This window comes from Scardinius erythrophthalmus (genome assembly GCF_964197995.2).
Source record: "Scardinius erythrophthalmus genome assembly, chromosome: 22".
Lineage (NCBI taxonomy): Eukaryota > Metazoa > Chordata > Actinopteri > Cypriniformes > Leuciscidae > Scardinius > Scardinius erythrophthalmus.
This window is the reverse complement of record NC_138242.1, coordinates 31,717,046-31,736,081: the sequence shown is the minus strand read 5'-3', so window position 1 is coordinate 31,736,081 and position 19,036 is coordinate 31,717,046. Positions and strand designations below refer to the sequence as shown.

The following is a 19,036-nucleotide window of genomic DNA, read 5'->3' as shown; positions in this document are numbered from 1 at the left end:
CCCTTATTTACTGAACATACTGCATTTGCACCTTAATTTAACCAATTATCTGCCTTATGACTTTTTTTTTTTGCATTGTGACATTTTCCCCTCTACAAACAGTTTACCTCACCAAATTTCCATTACTGATATATTTTATTTAAACTGTAAGTACCAGGATAACATTTTAAATATATATGTTGCACTGTTTTTAATTTCAACAATATTTGGCATCTAAAAAGTCTCTTGTGTATTAATGATTAAGAAAATAAATACTAATTTGAAACTGCATACTCATTTGTGTTATTAATTGTGTTATTATGTAAATCACAGCAAGCGACTCCAGTGATAGTGAAACAAAATGCTGCGTTTAATGATTACAATCAAAAAAAGTCCAACAACATTCACTACTGAATGAATGCTGCCAACTTTATTGGCCATAATTACCGTTTAAGAAACACGATATACAAATTCCAAAGGGTTTGGGACAGAGAGGAACATGAGAGGTAGAGAACAGCTGAATGAAAACATAAGGCTGAAGATGCAAAATGGATATGAAGCAGAGGGTGTGTGTCTGTGTGTGTGTGTTATTCATGTATGTCACAGAAAGATTCAGAATAAATAAAAAGAAAAAATATCACAACTTAAAAAAATAAAATTAAATGAAGTAAAAAAAGAAAATGTCAATGCAGGAAAACAGGCAGTTAGCCACTTCAAGTAGAGGGATATCCCAGTGTCCAGTGCTGTGGTGCAGGCCGGGGCAGGAGGGCTCTATAAACAGACTTTTCTAGCAAACATTTCTTATTAAGAGTCTTTAACTCAGTTAATCCTACAGCTAACCGCGTCTTAACCTTAAACTAGACCAAAACACAAAAGCACAGCTGCTCAGTGACGCCCAAACACCAGCCTGAAACAAACATGCTTTGCTAGAAAAGTTTGTGCTCGTTCTCCAGTGGGCAGGGCAGACTGCGGGAGAGGGGGCGGGGCCAGGCTGGGAGGGGGCGGGGTCGGTGTGGGAAGAGGGCGGGGTTCTCTACATCATCGAGCAGGGCGTCCGGCCCTGTGGAGCACCACCATCCATCTTCTCTGCTTCCAGAATTATCCTCTTGAACACCTCCACCGCCGTCTGCAAACACACACACACACACACACACACACACAAAAGATCTTCGATCAGTATCCTGCTTCACCAATAGCCCTACAAATTAATTTAAAATTCTTAAAACAGCAACAAATTTTTAAGCAAAATATATCAAAGGAAAATAATAGCATAAAAGCAAATATAAATGTAGCAATATAATAAAACAGCAGCAATCAATGACATGATTATTTAACTGAAACTCATAATGTTTTGAATCATATTTGTCTGTTTTCTGCACTCCAAAAAATCATGGCATAGTTTATTATTAACTATTTGCATCTTTAAATTTAACGAAATTTAGAAACATTTCAGAAATGCATTTATTAAAATATGTTGCTTGTGAAAACATTTAAGTTTATAAGTTCCAAAGTATGAACATGGTCAAAATATGTCTAGCTGTGGAATACTCAATATTCTGTTGGATTTATTGATGATAATATATTATTAACATGTTTTTTTGCATTTAAAACACATGATGTTTATTTGTACTATTGAAGAAATATGACCCGTTTCATTTATGTATGACTGACAAATATGCATTGCAGTAAGTTTATTAGTTTGTGCGTAATGCAAATTGATTTTTCAATTAAATATAGGTCTAAATAATGTGTTTTCAGGAACAAGAGCATCTTCAGATCTGACAGACGACAGGAGACTGAATAATAAGAGACTGACGTCAGCTGAAGGAGAGTGATCAGAGATGGAGCGAGTAATTTAGTAATGCATGCAGACTGACGGCTGGATAAACTTTATTGAGCATTAGAGAGAGTGGAGATCGATGATGGTCTTCTGAGAGTAACGCCGAAGTCATCAGCAGATACAGCACTTCCTCAGGAAACACGAGGACAGGAAACGCATCATTACCTGATTCTCTTTGGCTGAGGACTCCATGAACGCTGCGTTCCACGATTCTGCCAAAGCTTTGCCTTCTTCACAGCTGATGACACTGAGAGACACATGACCACATGTACAGCTTCAGATACATGGTAGACATTACAGAGCACAAGCAAATCTGCACTCATTTTAAATTACACTTTATTTAACATTTATTTTAGCCAGAAACCTCTCAGATTAAAAAATAGGGCTGTGCAACGATTAATCGCATCCAAAATAAAAGTTTGGAGTAACATAATATATGTGTGTGTACTGTGTATAATTATTTTGTATATATAAATACACAAGCATGCATGTATATATTTAGGAAATAAATGTTATTTATATATAAAATATTAATATTTATATATAATATATATATAAAATATTAATATATATATATATATATATATATATATATATATATATATATATATATATATATATATATATATATATATATATATATATATACACTCACCTAAAGGATTATTAGGAACACCATACTAATACTGTGTTTGACCCCCTTTCGCCTTCAGAACTGCCTTAATTCTATGTGGCATTGATTCAACAAGGTGCTGAAAGCATTCTTTAGAAATGTTGGTCCATATTGATAGGATAGCATCTTGCAGTTGATGGAGATTTGTGGGATGCACATCCAGGGCACGAAGCTCCCGTTCCACCACATCCCAAAGTTGCTCTATTGGGTTGAGATCTGGTGACTGTGGGGGCGGGGCCATTTTAGTACAGTGAACTCATTGTCATGTTCAAGAAACCAATTTGAAATGATTTGAGCTTTGTGACATGGTGCATTATCCTGCTGGAAGTAGCCATTAGAGGATGGGTACATGGTGGTCATAAAGGGATGGACATGGTCAGAAACAATGCTCAGGTAGGCCGTGGCATTTAAACGATGCCCAATCGGCACTAAGGGGCCTAAAGTGTGCCAAGAAAACATCCCCCACACCATTACACCACCACCACCAGCCTGCACAGTGGTAACAAGGCATGATGGATCCATGTTCTCATTCTGTTTACGCCAAATTCTGACTCTACCATCTGAATGTCTCAACAGAAATCGAGACTCATCAGACCAGGCAACATTTTTCCAGTCTTCAACTGTCCAATTTTGGTGAGCTCGTGCAAATTGTAGCCTCTTTTTCCTATTTGTAGTGGAGATGAGTGGTACCCGGTGGGGTCTTCTGCTGTTGTAGCCCATCCGCCTCAAGGTTGTGCGTGTTGTGGCTTCACAAATGCTTTGCTGCATACCTCGGTTGTAACGAGTGGTTATTTCAGACAAAGTTGCTCTTCTATCAGCTTGAATCAGTCGGCCCATTCTCCTCTGACCTCTAGCATCAACAAGGCATTTTCGCCCACAGGACTGCCGCATACTGGATGTTTTTCCCTTTTCACACCATTCTTTGTAAACCCTAGAAATGGTTGTGCGTGAAAATCCCAGTAACTGAGCAGATTGTGAAATACTCAGACCGGCCCGTCTGGCACCAACAACCATGCCACGCTCAAAATTGCTTGAATCACCTTTCTTTCCCATTCGGACATTCAGTTTGGAGTTCAGGAGATTGTCTTGACCAGGACCACACCCCTAAATGCATTGAAGCAACTGCCATGTGATTGGTTGATTAGATAATTGCATTAATGAGAAATTGAACAGGTGTTCCTAATAATCCTTTAGGTGAGTGTGTATATATATATATATATATATATATATATATATATATATATATACACATGCAAATATTTCTTAAATATGATATGTATACATGTGATTTCTTAAATACATGCATATGTGTGTATATGTATATATATATATATATATATACACACAGTACACACACATATATTATGTAAACACAAAATTTTATTTTGGATGCGATTAATTGAGGTTAATCATTGCACAGCCCTATTAAAAAAATCACTTGTACAGTTTTTTCATTAATCAGACATGAACACGAATGATTGCCGGATCAGTGAGTTAAACCGGATCCTGACGCTCACAGGATTGATACACCACAGATCACGCACGAAACACGAGATTCACACGGAAGCTGAATCATCAGGCGTTTAATTTCTTCCTCTCATGTTTGTGTAGCGTTAGGATTCACTGCAGGAATAACTGTCCCATCATTCCTCCCGAGGCTCAGATTACGCTCGCGTTATGAAGGAAACGCTAGTAAAGGATGTTGACAGCGGGTTATTCCTCCGCCTCAACGAGGTGAATTTACTCAGATTACATCACATCCTGCAAACCCTTTCCTCTCTATTCCCAGTCAACTATTGTCTGAAATACTGTTCACAAGAGGTCATATCAGTGGAAAAGTTGAATACTTCATCAGATCAACATGAGCACTAGCACTAGTGATGACTGACTGAGCGGATATCATGAAGAAAATAAAGTCATCAGTGTCTGTATCATTCATGTTTAAAACATCAAAACTGGGAAAATTGAGAAAGATATGCTTGAGATCTGATTATATTCTTTTAAAGTACATTATTTCCATAATAAGTACTCTTTTAAAAAGTATGCTGGAGTGTCTCTCTTCTGACGACGTCTTTACTTCAGGGTTATTGTAGTTTTTTCGCAGAAAGATTAATTTGCCTTTAATTTAGGTCAGAGCATCTGCGTCTGCACTGCAGAACACGTGAAAGTGCTGAAGCACATCATCATCATCTTCATCTTCATCATCATCATCATGTGACGTATCAGGAACAGAGTATCACATGCTTTCATTAATCAAACGCTCTTCATGCAAAAATAGCCTGAGGTGACGTACCGTTCCATGTGAAGGTCTTTCTTATTGCCCACCAGCATTATGGGTACTCTAGGAAAAGGACATTGCGGCATTAATGTTGAGTGTTTATAACAGATAGTTTAACACATGCAAATATTGTTTATTCTGCTGATAATTCATCATTACAGTCAAAACTGACCTCATTAATATTCTTAATACAGCTTTATTATGAATGATTCATCAAGATTAATCACTCCCATTACATCTTTCTTATTAAATATCGTGTTTTCAACACATTATGGAAGTAAAATGACTCATGTTGACTTTAATATACTAGCCTTAATTATCAACACAACTCCAGTCTCATTAATTACATGAAGTTTGCTTATATATAAATACTTACTGTACTTTTCCCACCATATCCAACAGTTTTTCATGGATAACTTTTACTACTTCAAAACTGCAGAGAAAACGGAGAGACGGATCAGAATTGGGAATTTAGCAGATGATTATAAACAGCTTATAAATGAGAGACAGGCAGAGGTGATTAATCACAATAAATTCACTAAATTATCTAGTGGTTTATTGCATTATTCATAGATAGTGGCACAAACCCCATCATCCTTCTAAAACATTATTCATAAAAACACTCGTGGAACGATTCTTGATTACAGTCACATCATGTCCTTGGGCTTTAAACCTCCCGGCGACTGAATTTAAACACTTTATAATGAAGGACTTATGGAAACACACTCATTTACATATTCAGACTTTAAAACGCAGTCAGACCGTCAGCACTGCTTCACGATTTAACGGCTGGATGGTTATATTTAATAACTGGTTACGGGGTGTAAGTCAAAAAGAGAGTGACATTATAATTTAATTAACATCATCTAATATCTGGAGACGAAGATAATCATGAACAAACACTGACACGGATTGTTGTTTCCGCTTTACAATCTTCACCAAAAATAAAACCTCATGTCTTGCGTTAAGCGCTAGTTGAAAGAGTTCCTCAAGTACAGTACGTTATGCTTTAATAATCACTTTGAGAGTCTGAGGAGATGAGAGCAACTAAATGACAACTCAATCAGACACAATGTTTTATTCATACACTGGATTCTGATGGACATCAGACACATTTCAGCAGCTGAAGACTTTCACAATGATTTTCATCTTCACAATGGCGCAATATTTTTCTTGTTATTTAAAGAGTGCATTAGTAATGTGCGCCTATAGGCGGTCCACAACGCGCATACACTCTGCTTATTAAACACACAGGGATGCGCAACAGCACACAAACATGCCAAATATTAAAAATAAAAGGATTAAAATGTAAAAGATTAATATTGTGTACATAAAGATATGGTGGAATCCGACTTGTCCCGTTGATGTTCTGCTTGCGCACTTTAACCTTCCGTTTCCTCGCTAGAGAAGCGTTCAGTTTTTCCGCTTGCAAATTCCGCCATGTAAATAGTGAATCCGCCATGGCGCGAGCGCACCTGGCATTTAAAGGAAATGGGATATGAGTCTCTGGTTGGTTTATTTAACGTTACGCCCAAAACACACTTATTACTCATTAAAGAAAATAGTGACAACACTTTTAGACCATGCACGCCGACCATTTTCCCCTGTCGTTAAACTAGCAAAAGTGGTATCGGACATGCCCTAAGTGCACTTGCAACTTGCACTTTACACCATGCGCTTAGATGATTAAAATAGGGCCCTCTATGCAGAATTCAGAAAGTTGTGAAGTGAACTGCAGCCAGCAGCACTCGTGCACAGTAATGTACAATTCAAAGCCCCAATATACTCACGGCCAAGGTATTTTTCGTTCTTTGCTTAGAAGTAAATAGAAGTTACAGCGATATACTGTTCATGAACATCCAGACGCTGCTGAAACCGACATTTGGATGAATATGTAAATATGTACTGTGTGATTTCCTCTCAATAACAAAATAAACAACAGAAATGCCAGCGGTGAGAAAACAGACGTTCAGAAAGCATCTGATCATAGAGATGTGGATGTTTTTCACCAGCTCTGCGATTCACGGCATCATGTTGACACATGAGGTCAAATCACACTGTGACAGTTTTATTATTAAGTATATTTGAGACTATATAGATCTGAGTATTTGAAACTATAGAGCGCTGATCCCAGAAAACGGCCATGAACTTGCTAGAGAACCTTCTGTGTGAACGCAAACACATCCCAGGATTGGGACCCAGTAACATTTCTGGGAAGCTGTTTGCATATTAGCAAAAAAAGCGATTAATACATGAAAATTCTTACGCATAACCTCTTTAAACAGAGACACATCCTTTAGGAATCAGTCTCAAATGGAGTCTCAGTGGAGAGTGTATAAAACCATCAGGAGTAATCTTCTGCACACTTACCTTTTATTTGACGTGACTGAATACACCAGAATGTAACCGTTGATATCTATGGAGTAGGTCTGAGGGAAAATTGAGTATTCGTCCTGAAAGAGGAAGATTCAAAACACACTTCAGAGATGATGCATTCAAAAATTTAATTATTCATGCCATGATGTTTTTATTACAACTTTTTTTTTTAAGTAGTACTTCAACTTGTTTTATTTCAGTTCAACATTTCCAATTTTCATTTACATTAAGTGGTATCAAAATGTGTATTGAGATTCCTGCAGTTTTCCTGGTCAACTGAACTGGTTTATTTGTAAAGACGTGTGAGTAAAGCGCTCTCACCTGTCCTGCCGTGTCGACCAGCTGCAGGTGATACTCCTGACCGTTCACTGTGATCATTTTCGTAAATGCTGCGGAGAGAAATAAAACACTAGATGAGAGTTTGCAGACATCAGCAGCTGCAATCAATACGCCAACATTAATCACCGTATAAATATACACAAACTACTGTCTCTTCTGCTCAACAAGGCTGCCTTTACTTGATCAAAAATACAGGGAAAAAATTAAATATTATTACAGTTTAAAACAGCTGTTTTCTATGTGATCAAAGCATCATTACTCCAGTCTTCAGTGTCACATGATCCTTCAGAAATAATTCTAATATGATGATTTGATGGCCAAGAAAATTTTTTGATTATTATCAGTGTTGAAAAAGTATACAAATATTAATATCTTTTAAAAAAAACTTTTGAATGTTAGCAAAAATATGTTATTTTAGATATATATTACATAATGTATTTATATAAATGGGCAGTTGATTAATATAAAGTTGTTATTATATAAGGGAAGGTGTATTTTATTAGCCTGACTACGTCAGACTTCCTACTTCCGCTAATTTCATTTCGCTCCTGTAGTCAGTCTGAGATAGCAGCGTATCTTTCAGTTTTCCACCGGCCTGAAAACAGCCGGCCAATCAACGAACAGAGGGCGGGCTGAGAGCCGTGACGTAGACGCTGATTGTACCGTGGTGGATGCGTACTTGCGTAGATTTACTTCACATAATCTGCAAAAGTTGTTCACAGCCATGTTCACTCCGGTATTTCGCTCGATGGTTTAGTTTTTGCATCATACATGTGTTTACAGTGAAAGTTAGATGCGGCTGAGCATGCGCATAACACACGCCATAACCAAACGTTATGTGATTGGCTTACGGGTAACCAATGATTTTAAACTTCAGACAAGCGCCCCCCCGCGAGAGAGAAAACACTTCTCTATTATGCTATTCCAGACTCTCTCTACGAAGCAAAGTGAAGTAGCAGAGTCTGGTATTACCAGGCTAGTATTTTATGTGATTTAAAACTATTGATAAAAATAATTAAAATGATAGAAAATGAAACATGCACAAAATTATATAAAGAGGTATATATAAAGATTATATAAAAAAGGTTTTATTTTACAAATTATGCAAAATATTTATAAAAGAAAGGGAACATTGGTTTAGGAATTATTGGTTCAAAATGCCTGAAAATGTAGTTATTAGATACACCCTGCTGAAAATATTCCATAGAAACACTGTTTTTGCAATTACAATAATCAAGAGTCGATGCGTTCGAGACCCTTAAAAGCACAAGCAAATAATACTGAGGGGGTGGAGTCACCTCAGAGGAAGCCACACCCACACGACTCAAGCCCCACCCCCGTGAGTCCACTCACTGTTCCACTGAAGGACATCTGTGTTATGAACCGCCCCTTTAAAAATATTTCATCATAATCTAATCAGACAACATCTGGTCTACTTAAAGCGGCTCCTCAAAGTCACAGTGACGAGCAGAAGCAGTTCAAGCTGGTGTGTATCTTCACTGAGTCTGGAATCAGCAGCAGAAACGCTGAAGCTGCTCGAGAGTCACATGCATTTACATCTATACAGCCCGCCATTCACATACCACACAACTAAACAAGACACACACACACACACACACACACATGGCTTTCCTCCAGAGTTTACATCATCCTGCCAACAGCTCTGTGTCATACAGCCAGATGAAGAGGAGAATGAAGAAAACCAGCGTTTATATACACACACACACACACACACACACACACACACACACACACACACACACACACACACACACACACACACGACAGGAGGTCAACATACGGTCAATATATTCAAGCAAACAGACAATGTCCAAACTAGCCTGGATGCAACAAGCCATAAAAGACAAATCTTAGTTTTAATCCAAATCAACCACAATGTGAAACATATATGTGACATAACTTCGCATAACTTAAACTAAATGCTGAGTCATGTCAACAACTCAGTAACAATTCTTTAGTGCACACATACTGAGTCAGACGTGCGGTTCAGTGAGTCAGATGTTGTGTAATCAGCCAGAATGATTCAGTGAGTGAATCGTTTTAGAATCATCTGAGTCATTATGAAGAACTGATTCATGAGTCATGTGTAGTAGAGCAGGGCTCACAACCAATGCAGCGTGTGGCGACGGGACCATCACTGGCACGTGACAATAACTAAAGAGGTGTATGCATTTCATTTAAATAAAGTTCCTCGAACTTGCATACAGATGTACATTTTGAGGTAATCCTTATAGCATGTTTTATTAAGTTAGGTGCTGTAAATACTATTAAATTGAGATTGTCGAGAAGACAATAGAAATATACAGTATATCATCTATGGTCATTTATCACTTCACCGATTGAATTTCAATTCCCAACCCTACATAATTATTATTCTTATCATTATCATGCAGTCGGTTATGATTTGATTGACTTACTGTTTTCAATAGTGGGGTCGTAGGAGTCGACAAACTGGCCTTCCACAAACTGTATTGTCAAGGAGGATTTCCCTGAAACACAGAAACACGAGAACAGAGTCAGAGAGCGTGAAAGATGATCTTTACCTTCAGATCACGAGACAACGTCAACTTCACACTATAACATGCATTAACACATTACATAATACTGAGTGTAGTTTTCTTCAGTTATATAATGCATGATCGACCTACAGCTCACTGAGTATATATATATATAGAGAGAGAGTTAAATGCATAGATTCATACCTAAGAGATTGACACAATGATGCAGAAATCATTATCATAATGCCAAATGAAACAATTCATATCTCACAAACAAAATAACAAATATCTTAATAGATCAAGAAAATGTCAATCCCAAACATCTATTTTAGATTTCTTTATGAATAATATGATTTCTTCCTTATTTCCTCTTTTGATTTTGGGGTGAAACGTGATATAGACGGGTTCTGGACTGGTTTCATGTGATTCGCTCTCTGGATCTCTGCATGTGAATGCATCACGATTAAACACACTCCCATTCAACAGAGCGTTTGTGATGAAACTGCCATAGTGGTAGTAACGCAGGACATTCACACACACACACAGAATGAGTGTGTGGGCAGATTTGCCCTGGAGCCTGTTGCTATAACAACGGCGAGTTCCTCTCCGCATCCAGGATTTGTAAATGCGAGCTCTCATTCACCGGGAAAAGCCCACAGGAACATCGGGACATTCCGGAATGGAAGTGCAGCTCTTTGAAGGACAGAAGTGTGTTTGATCATTCAAAAGGAACATCCAAACATGTTCAGACTAGAGATGCGGGAGAACAGGAGAATCTTCAATGAAAACAAAGAAATAAATATTTTACCCATCAGGAATAAACTAGATTGTGAAAAGCAGACATTCCTAAAGTCATTCCACTCAACAGCTTATGGGAATGACCAAAGGCAAAGACTCCAAAAATGTAACAAGTTTGTCAATGTTACAGTTAAATAACATTCCAAATCAGAAATAAAACGCAACAATTGTAGCAACTGTGTCTCTTCAGCTCAAATGATACTAAATAACAGCCTCTCACACTCTAAAGGTGATTGGCTCTTTTAAAATGTAAGGCGGGGCTACAGCCGCCATATTGGGTGTTATGACTTCTCATATAAATATATTTACAAGTGAATGGTTGTATTTAATTAGGGCTGTCAACGTTAATGCATGCGATTAATTGAAATCATATGCAAATAAATTACTGAAGCACTGAAATGCAAACCAGCGCCTCGCTAGTAAAGTTTTGATGGATGAGGATTGTGATCAAGGTAAAGATGATTGCGGTGACGTACAGGAGTCGTACAGTAAGCACACACACGAGTCACAACAATCGAGTGGAAACAAACCGTATGTGTGCTCTGGACGTACTGATCACACAGTGTATTTATGCAGAGACACATTTCACTACATTCATGTTGTTTCCACACACATTCAGGATGATGTTTTTATCTGTCGTGTGTGTGTGTTGCTGTGTTTAGTAATTCTGAATGGATCTGTGAACTGTAGTAGGTAAATGCAGTCAGGTCATGGCGGTTGGTTAGTTTTTTTTGGCATCTCCATGTGTATTCCTTATATCATTTGGTTATTTGGTGTCCTTTTGGAGTCTCCAAGTGTCCATTTGGTAAGACACCTAAATTTACCTTGAAAAAAAGCTTACAAAATATTCAATTTTGTGAGAATCACCCTTCAATCTGATAGTTTACTTTGCTGGATACAGCAAATGATGACAAAATGAATGTGTTAAAGGATTAGTTCACTTTCAAAAAATGTTTTGCTGATAATTTACTCACCCCATCCAAGATATCCATGTCTTTCTTTCTTCAGTTGAAAAGAAATGAAAGCTTTTGAGGAAAACATTACAGGATTTTTCTACACAGAATGGACTTCAATTGCAACCAACTATACCAATGTTCAAAGAAGGTTCAAATTTCTGTCTCAGTGCAGCTTCAAAGTCTCGACACGATCCCAGTCGAGAAACAAGAGTCTTATCTAGCGAAATAATCGGTCATTTTCTAAAAAAAATAGAAAAAGGAAAGAATTTTTTTTCTAAAAAAATACTTTTTAACCACAAATGCTCGTCGTGTACCATCTCTGAGATGTGATCACTTTAATTTCTTTTCAACTGAAGAAAGACATGGATATCTTGGATGACATCGGGGCGAGTAAATTATCAGCAAAAAATGTTTTGAAAGTCAACTAATCCTTTAAACAAGATAAATGGTGTATGCTTAATTTCACAAGTGATGATTAAGAATTTTAATTTATTGACAGCCCTAATTTAAATGTATTGCTATGACAGTTTCACAGGTAAGCACTCAAACAACGAACACAACACAATAAATACAAACATATTATATAATTCAACCTAGAAAAAAAAGTCTAAAAAATGTTGTATATACAACTCTATGAAATATTCTTTAAATGTTCTTGATCAATTTTTTGGGGGTCCATCTAATAAAGTAGGCCAAGTCCTTAAAAATTTGTCCTTATGCCATAAAACATCTCTGGCAGAATGGAGAGAAAAGGTTGGAGGGTTGTAAAAGTAAGCGATTGATGACATCAACAGAAAAAACAAAGTCGATCCAGAGACGAATATTGTTTTTTGTTAGAATAACGTCACTGATGAATCATTCACAATAAGACCAGGAATATTAATTCACTTTTTAAACAGTGTAAGGCCACATCTATTTCATTGGTCACTTTTCAGTTGTTCATTACAAGCATTTCTCGATGGTAGAGCCATTCCAGAGCTTCAGCCCTGATTCCCTCCATTTTAATGGAAGCGCATCAGATTTCAAGCATCCTTCCTCATCAGCTCTATAAATAGACCCTGAAACAGGAGCAAACGCATCAGGAACATATAGTTCTGATCGGCCGGCGCGTGACCCCGCAAACCGAGCAGAGATGTGGGCGGACGGCGTTTAGTCAGTGACCAGTGAAGTGGACACCAGAGATCCTCCAACGCACAGCACTGAGTCTGTGATGAGAGAGGGATACTGTACAACTCCAACACCAGACGGATTAAAGACTTTCTGCTCGAAAAGACATTCAATTGCTTTTGGAAATCAAGAAATAGAGTTTATGGATGGTTTATTTAATCAAACTGAAAAGACTTGAGTGCATCATTAGAATAAAGCTCAAAGGTTTTCATTAGCATTGACTAGTGAAGGTTACGGCATTGCCATAGACTGAGCTGAAAACCAGAAATGTCACGAACGCAGAACTGGCGGCTGGATCGAGTCAAAACTGGAGGTCAAAACATACGTCATGTTATATAAAGTTCACATGCATCTGCCATATTGAGGCCTGAGATGAACCTTATGAGAGCTGACAGCTTCATTAAATCATCAAACATAAAACATACATTTATTTCTCCTGCATGCTTTCATGAAACATTTTCACTACAGGTCCAAATCTACATCAGACAGATTTTATTTCTGCATTAAGTTTTGGCGAATCAGACTCAAAAACAGTTTGAGAGAATGAATGGATGGATGGATGGATGAGTGGATGGATGGGTGGATGAGTTGATGGATAGATGTGTGGATGGATGGATAGATGTGTGGATGGATGGATAGATGTGTGGATGGATGGATAGATGGATGGGTGGATGGATAGATGAATGGATAGATGTGTGGATGATAGATGGATGGGTGGATGAATGGGTGGATGAATAGGAGGATGGATGGATGGATAGATGGATGGGTGGATGATAGATGAATGGATGGATGAATGGGTGGATGAATAGATGAATGGATAGATGTGTGGATGATAGATGGATGGGTGGATGGATAGATGTGTGGATGGATAGATGGATGGGTGGATGAATGGGTGGATGAATAGGAGGATGGATGGATGGATAGATGGATGGGTGGATGATAGATGAATGGATGGATGAATGGGTGGATGAATAGGAGGATGGATGGATGGATAGATGAATGGGTGGATGAATAGGTGGATAGATGAATGGATGGATGAATGGGTGGATGAATAGGAGGATGGATGAATGGATAGATGAATGGGTGGATGAATAGGTGGATGGATAGATGAATGGGTGAATGGGTGGATGAATAGGTGGATGGATGGATGGGTGGATAGATGAATGGGTGGATGGATGGATGGATAGATGAATGAGTGGATGGATAGATGAATGGGTGGATGGACGAACGGGTGGATGGATAGATGAATGGGTGGATGGTTAGGTGGATGAATAAGTGGATGGATGGATGAATGGATGGGTAAAGCACCAAACTTCTGGCTACCAAAAATATTTATACGAAAATAAAATAATGAAACAGTAACGTTTAATTAGCGCATCTTCGAACAAAAAATGATGTTGTATATATAATGAGTAGCAATATATAAAATTAGTTTCTCAGTTGAAATAGAGAATTTTACTAGTTTAGCCTAATTTATTACCTGAGAAAATGACATTCTGAACAACATTAAGATATTAACATCAATTACCCACATTTTATTACAAAACTTTATTTTTTAGTCTCATCTTTTTGTTGCATCACTAATTTATATATTACTGAAAATGATTTAAAAGTTGAAACTGAGTGCAGTGCATATGCATGCTGAGGTTTGGTTATGATTTCATGAAACCAGCATGAATGTATGAGGAGGAACAGTTCCCAAAGCCTGAAGGAACTCAAGTGTGTCCTGATGTGATGTTGGCATGTTCTCTCAGCTGTGATCTGCAAGGAATCGTCACACACACATCAGCACACACGTGTTATGTGTAAACGCTTTATTGCAGAGAGAACACATTTGCTCTAAATGCCCACTGACACAATACAATCCACCATATCACGATCCAACTCCAGTGGGGAGAATCAGAGTTTGATATTTTGAGTCAGATATTGCATCCTGTACATCCAGGCCAGAATTATAATGAATGTCAAGCTCCAAACTAAGTCTTCTGAACTCATATAATAACTTACAAGTTATCAAGCTGTACTGAAAACCTTCCCCTCTAATTCAACTCTTAATCCCCAATGGAGAGTTCACATATTCAATTGATTGGATATTCGAGATTGGATAGTCAAGAGAATTAAAACAATGCAAAAACTCTCATTTTATTCAATCTGAACATCAAATCAAATGAGATCTGCTGAGGAAGGTCAAATTTTCTGAGTAGTAAAAAAAGTGTTATTTTCAGACACTGATTTTTAGGTGAATTATTACTCTGACTCTCACTGAACAGTGAATACGTTAATTACACAACGCTCATGTTTGAAATCATATCTGTGTCCTATCCATGAATTCATAATAAATGAGCTTTTTATATAGCAACTGAGATATAGACACAAACTGAAATCAAACATGTTGACACTTTACTGAAAATCATCAAAAATAACTAAAAACAAGCATCATTCATTGACATAGCGTGTTAGCAGGAGCTGATATAAGGAGAGCCAAAGCATGTCAGTTATTGGCCGATAATCTCGAAACGATCAAATTATCGGCTGATATATCGGGTGCAGTGAGGATAAACCTGCAGCATCCAAACTCATTCACAACATCACACCACAATCACTGAATGACTCAGAAATAATGTAATAACTAATTATATTAGTATACCAATTTAAATATGTATAAATTGAGTATTCACACGAAAATATATCTGCCTTTTAATGTTAGTATGAGGGTTACTTATCATATTTAGTGATCTAGGGCATCTATATAGATGCAATGAAACTACTATAAATGAATACAGGCCTCTATAAGGTGTTAACATATGTATTCATGATATGAAGAATGAAAATGCATGAACCATAATGAATACAGGGAGTATAAGCACTTTGACACTGGACCGAGGCCTGCATGCATCTGCAGAACAGCATCACACTGCATTAATAGTACAGAAAAGGCTAATTAAGTTTGGGGTTAAATGCATGAGGGTGTATTACAATATGTTAAATGTCACAAAGCATGCATACATCAGCTCGTGCTTAAAGGATGCGGATGCATCACGCGCATGGGGTGACATTCAGCTCACGCGACACGCACGACTCTCATGCATGCGGGGAAATATAAAGAGCTGATGTAAACGATACATAAGACGCAACGCACTACGCAACGAGCAACGCGCACTTACCGACGGATCTGTAGCCCAGGACGGCGATCTTGCGCGATTTCGGCTGCGGCATCTTTATTTATTCCCTACCACATCAATATCCACATGTAAGAGGGCTTGTGCTGTCTGGAAGAAACGAAATCACATGGATTTGGTCCAGTATAGAGTTACAGCGTCGTGAAGCTTGAATGGGATAAAGTAATTTCTCCGTTCCGGCGAATGGAGCGATTTTTTAGATAAATTACGAGGAAAGTCTCAGACTCTGCGTCACTGCCCACCGCAAGCCTGCGTTAATTATGCAAGAATGAGCGCGCTGGATTGGTTGAGCCCGCCCTGAGAGGCGGGACGTTTCGCTGTTAATAGCACAACCATTGGCTCAGCGGGTCTCAACGGTTCTATAGTTGTGAATGTGATTGGATGACTACAGTTGTCAATGATGAGACGCCAGATTAAACACAGAAATGCGTTTTACAATTTTCAGATTTGAAAAGAAGTGCAGAACAATTTTTAAAAGACATTACAAGAAATGTACGTGCCACTGGTGTTCGATTGTTTTAACTATTAGCCTACATTTCCATCATTAGCTATTTATCTTAATATATAAAATAAATTATCAAACTAAAAAAAGAAAAAAAATTCAAATCATACATGTACTCTGTCACAATTAACAGAAGCATAGGGCGGGTAATAATTATTTTAATAATTCACTTTGAGTTGATGTTAATTTTTATCTGCACTTCTAACATAAAGACGGCTAGTATGTCCATTTAAATCTGCATTGTTTTTCTTTCTGAAATCAAAATTTAAAACAAAAAAAAATGTTTTCTTTGGAATATAATTTTAATTGGTAATTAATTTACTTTGCACCATTCAATCCCTTTAGACAAATCCAGTTTTGTAATGACATCATCCTGCAGGAAGTGGCATCATTTTTGGCAGGAAAACAACGGCACAAACATCAGTAAGGATCCGTATACGGATTTTAGTGGTTCTTCAGGTTGATGTCTTCGTTTAAGACAACTGTATTTCACTGAGACTAACTATAACTCTTTATAATCATCCAGTTAATTTTCCTGTCATTAAATACGTGCATTAAATAATTAATGAAGTTGAAGCAGATGTTTGAAGTCTGGTATACACTAAAATGCAAAGACTTCTGAAAATTACAACACAAACTCAATTCAGTTTTTTCAAGTTACAGAGTTGAAAAGATTCAGGAATGAGCCAGTTCGTATTCTCGAAAGTTTTTCATCAAATTAATCTCCATGTTATTTGAAAGATTTTGATCAAATGAATCTCCATGTTATTTGAAAGATTTTGATCAAATGAATATCATTTACAATACTGTAGTTTGACTTTGTGTGAAATGTCAGTCTGTGCTGCCCTCTTCTGGTCAGTCAAATACTCACACAAACTTTAATTTCTTTATTCCAAAACTGAGGAACCTAGCACTGACTAATAATCAAGCACCATTTATTTTCCCCTAACATTTTCATCATTTGCTTCCATGATGCATGCCTCCAGTAATACAATTTTAAAAAAAATAGTTTCAACTTCATAATCACAAAAAAACTTTGTCGATAGGTGTAAATGAAGTGCTCAAGTGAACCATATGGGACAGGAATATGGAGAAAATTATTCAATAGCATTCTTTTACATAGTGTCCGTCCATGTTTTGTTATCGACAAATTGAATATGTGTATTAGAGACTATAGTGTTTAGTTGTTTAGTTTAATGTTTAATTTGATTTTATATTAAGCAATATTCTGTCTGAAATAAGTTCACAGCAATAGGCTACTTATATTATCAACACAGTATAAATATTAGTTTTTGCACTTAATTTTTTATAGATCATATAGCCTATATATGTTGGTGAATTGGCTTGAACTTCCAAAAACCCTCAGAGTAGTGGTCTGTTTATATTTAACCTCCTGGGACCCAGAAAAAAAAACGTTTTTTGAATTTAGTTTTTTTCCATGTCATCACACTGTTTAGATCACAATAAACAAATGGTAAAAAAACATTTTTGCAAAATAATATTTTATTCATAAGTTTTGCTATGTCCTCTGTAGTGGACGCCAGGACTAAGTTGTTTAAAAAATAAAATGACATGAAATTATATGTATAGGCAAAAACAATGGGATTTTTTTTTCAATCACCAATAAATTTGGGGGTTTCAGGATTTTTTCAACCAAAATTTGTATAAAGATTATTCTCAACTATGTTATGAAAGAAATAATGGAATGAATTGATACACCATTTTACATTATGCAATATGTGGGTAAAATGTCCATAAATTAATATTCCCATTCAATGCAATGTATATATAAACTGTATCTAATTTGCACCTTAATGTGTTCTTGGAGCAACATTTAATGAAAAAAGAAGTGTAATAATTGGAGTAATAATTGGCAACATTTTAATAATAATATCTAATATTTCATAGGAATATTGATGTATAATTTATTTCCATATTCACTTGTTGTGTCTCACAAAATGCCTGATAAACATGATTTAAGTCCAGATGTCTCTACAGTGGACATGTATGAAATCAATGCCCTCTTCTGGAACAGAAAATATTTTTTTTATTTGAAACCCCTTAACATTTTCCTGAGATGTTGTTTTATGAAATACAATTTGAAAAGTAGTCCAATTTAAATTATAATTACAATATATTATCATATTTCCATAAGAATGCTACATTTGATCACTAAATTAATGGCAGACATTTTTAAAGACCAAGGAGAAGTTGTTTTCATGGTGAAACCTCCAAACATTTGGTATCTCTGAAAAGTCCTGAATGTGCCCTTCACAGGACACCCAGGTTGTGTCATGTGACATAAATGACGTCAGAGAAATTCACTAAAATATAATGTCCACTACAGTGGACAAAAGTCTATTCTTGGGTCCCAGGAGGATATATAGAATCAGCTTTTACAGCCTCGATATGCTTATAATTGTGATCTTT

The 19,036-nt window shown here is 36.8% G+C and overlaps 1 protein-coding gene across 1 annotated transcript; it reads right to left on the bottom strand.

Annotated features, from left to right (window-relative positions):
* Positions 1 to 329: 329 nt before the first annotated feature.
* rheb (Ras homolog, mTORC1 binding) lies at positions 330 to 16,380 on the bottom strand. The gene is made up of 8 exons (XM_081352252.1): positions 16,090 to 16,380; positions 9,924 to 9,995; positions 7,468 to 7,535; positions 7,141 to 7,223; positions 5,147 to 5,203; positions 4,786 to 4,833; positions 1,985 to 2,066; positions 330 to 1,105 (listed from the first exon to the last, which is right to left on the bottom strand). The coding sequence occupies exons 1-8, from the start codon at positions 16,139 to 16,141 to the stop codon at positions 1,013 to 1,015; spliced, it is 555 nt and encodes a 184-aa protein (XP_081208378.1). The 5' UTR covers positions 16,142 to 16,380; the 3' UTR covers positions 330 to 1,012.
* Between the last annotated feature and the right edge of the window lie 2,656 nt (positions 16,381 to 19,036).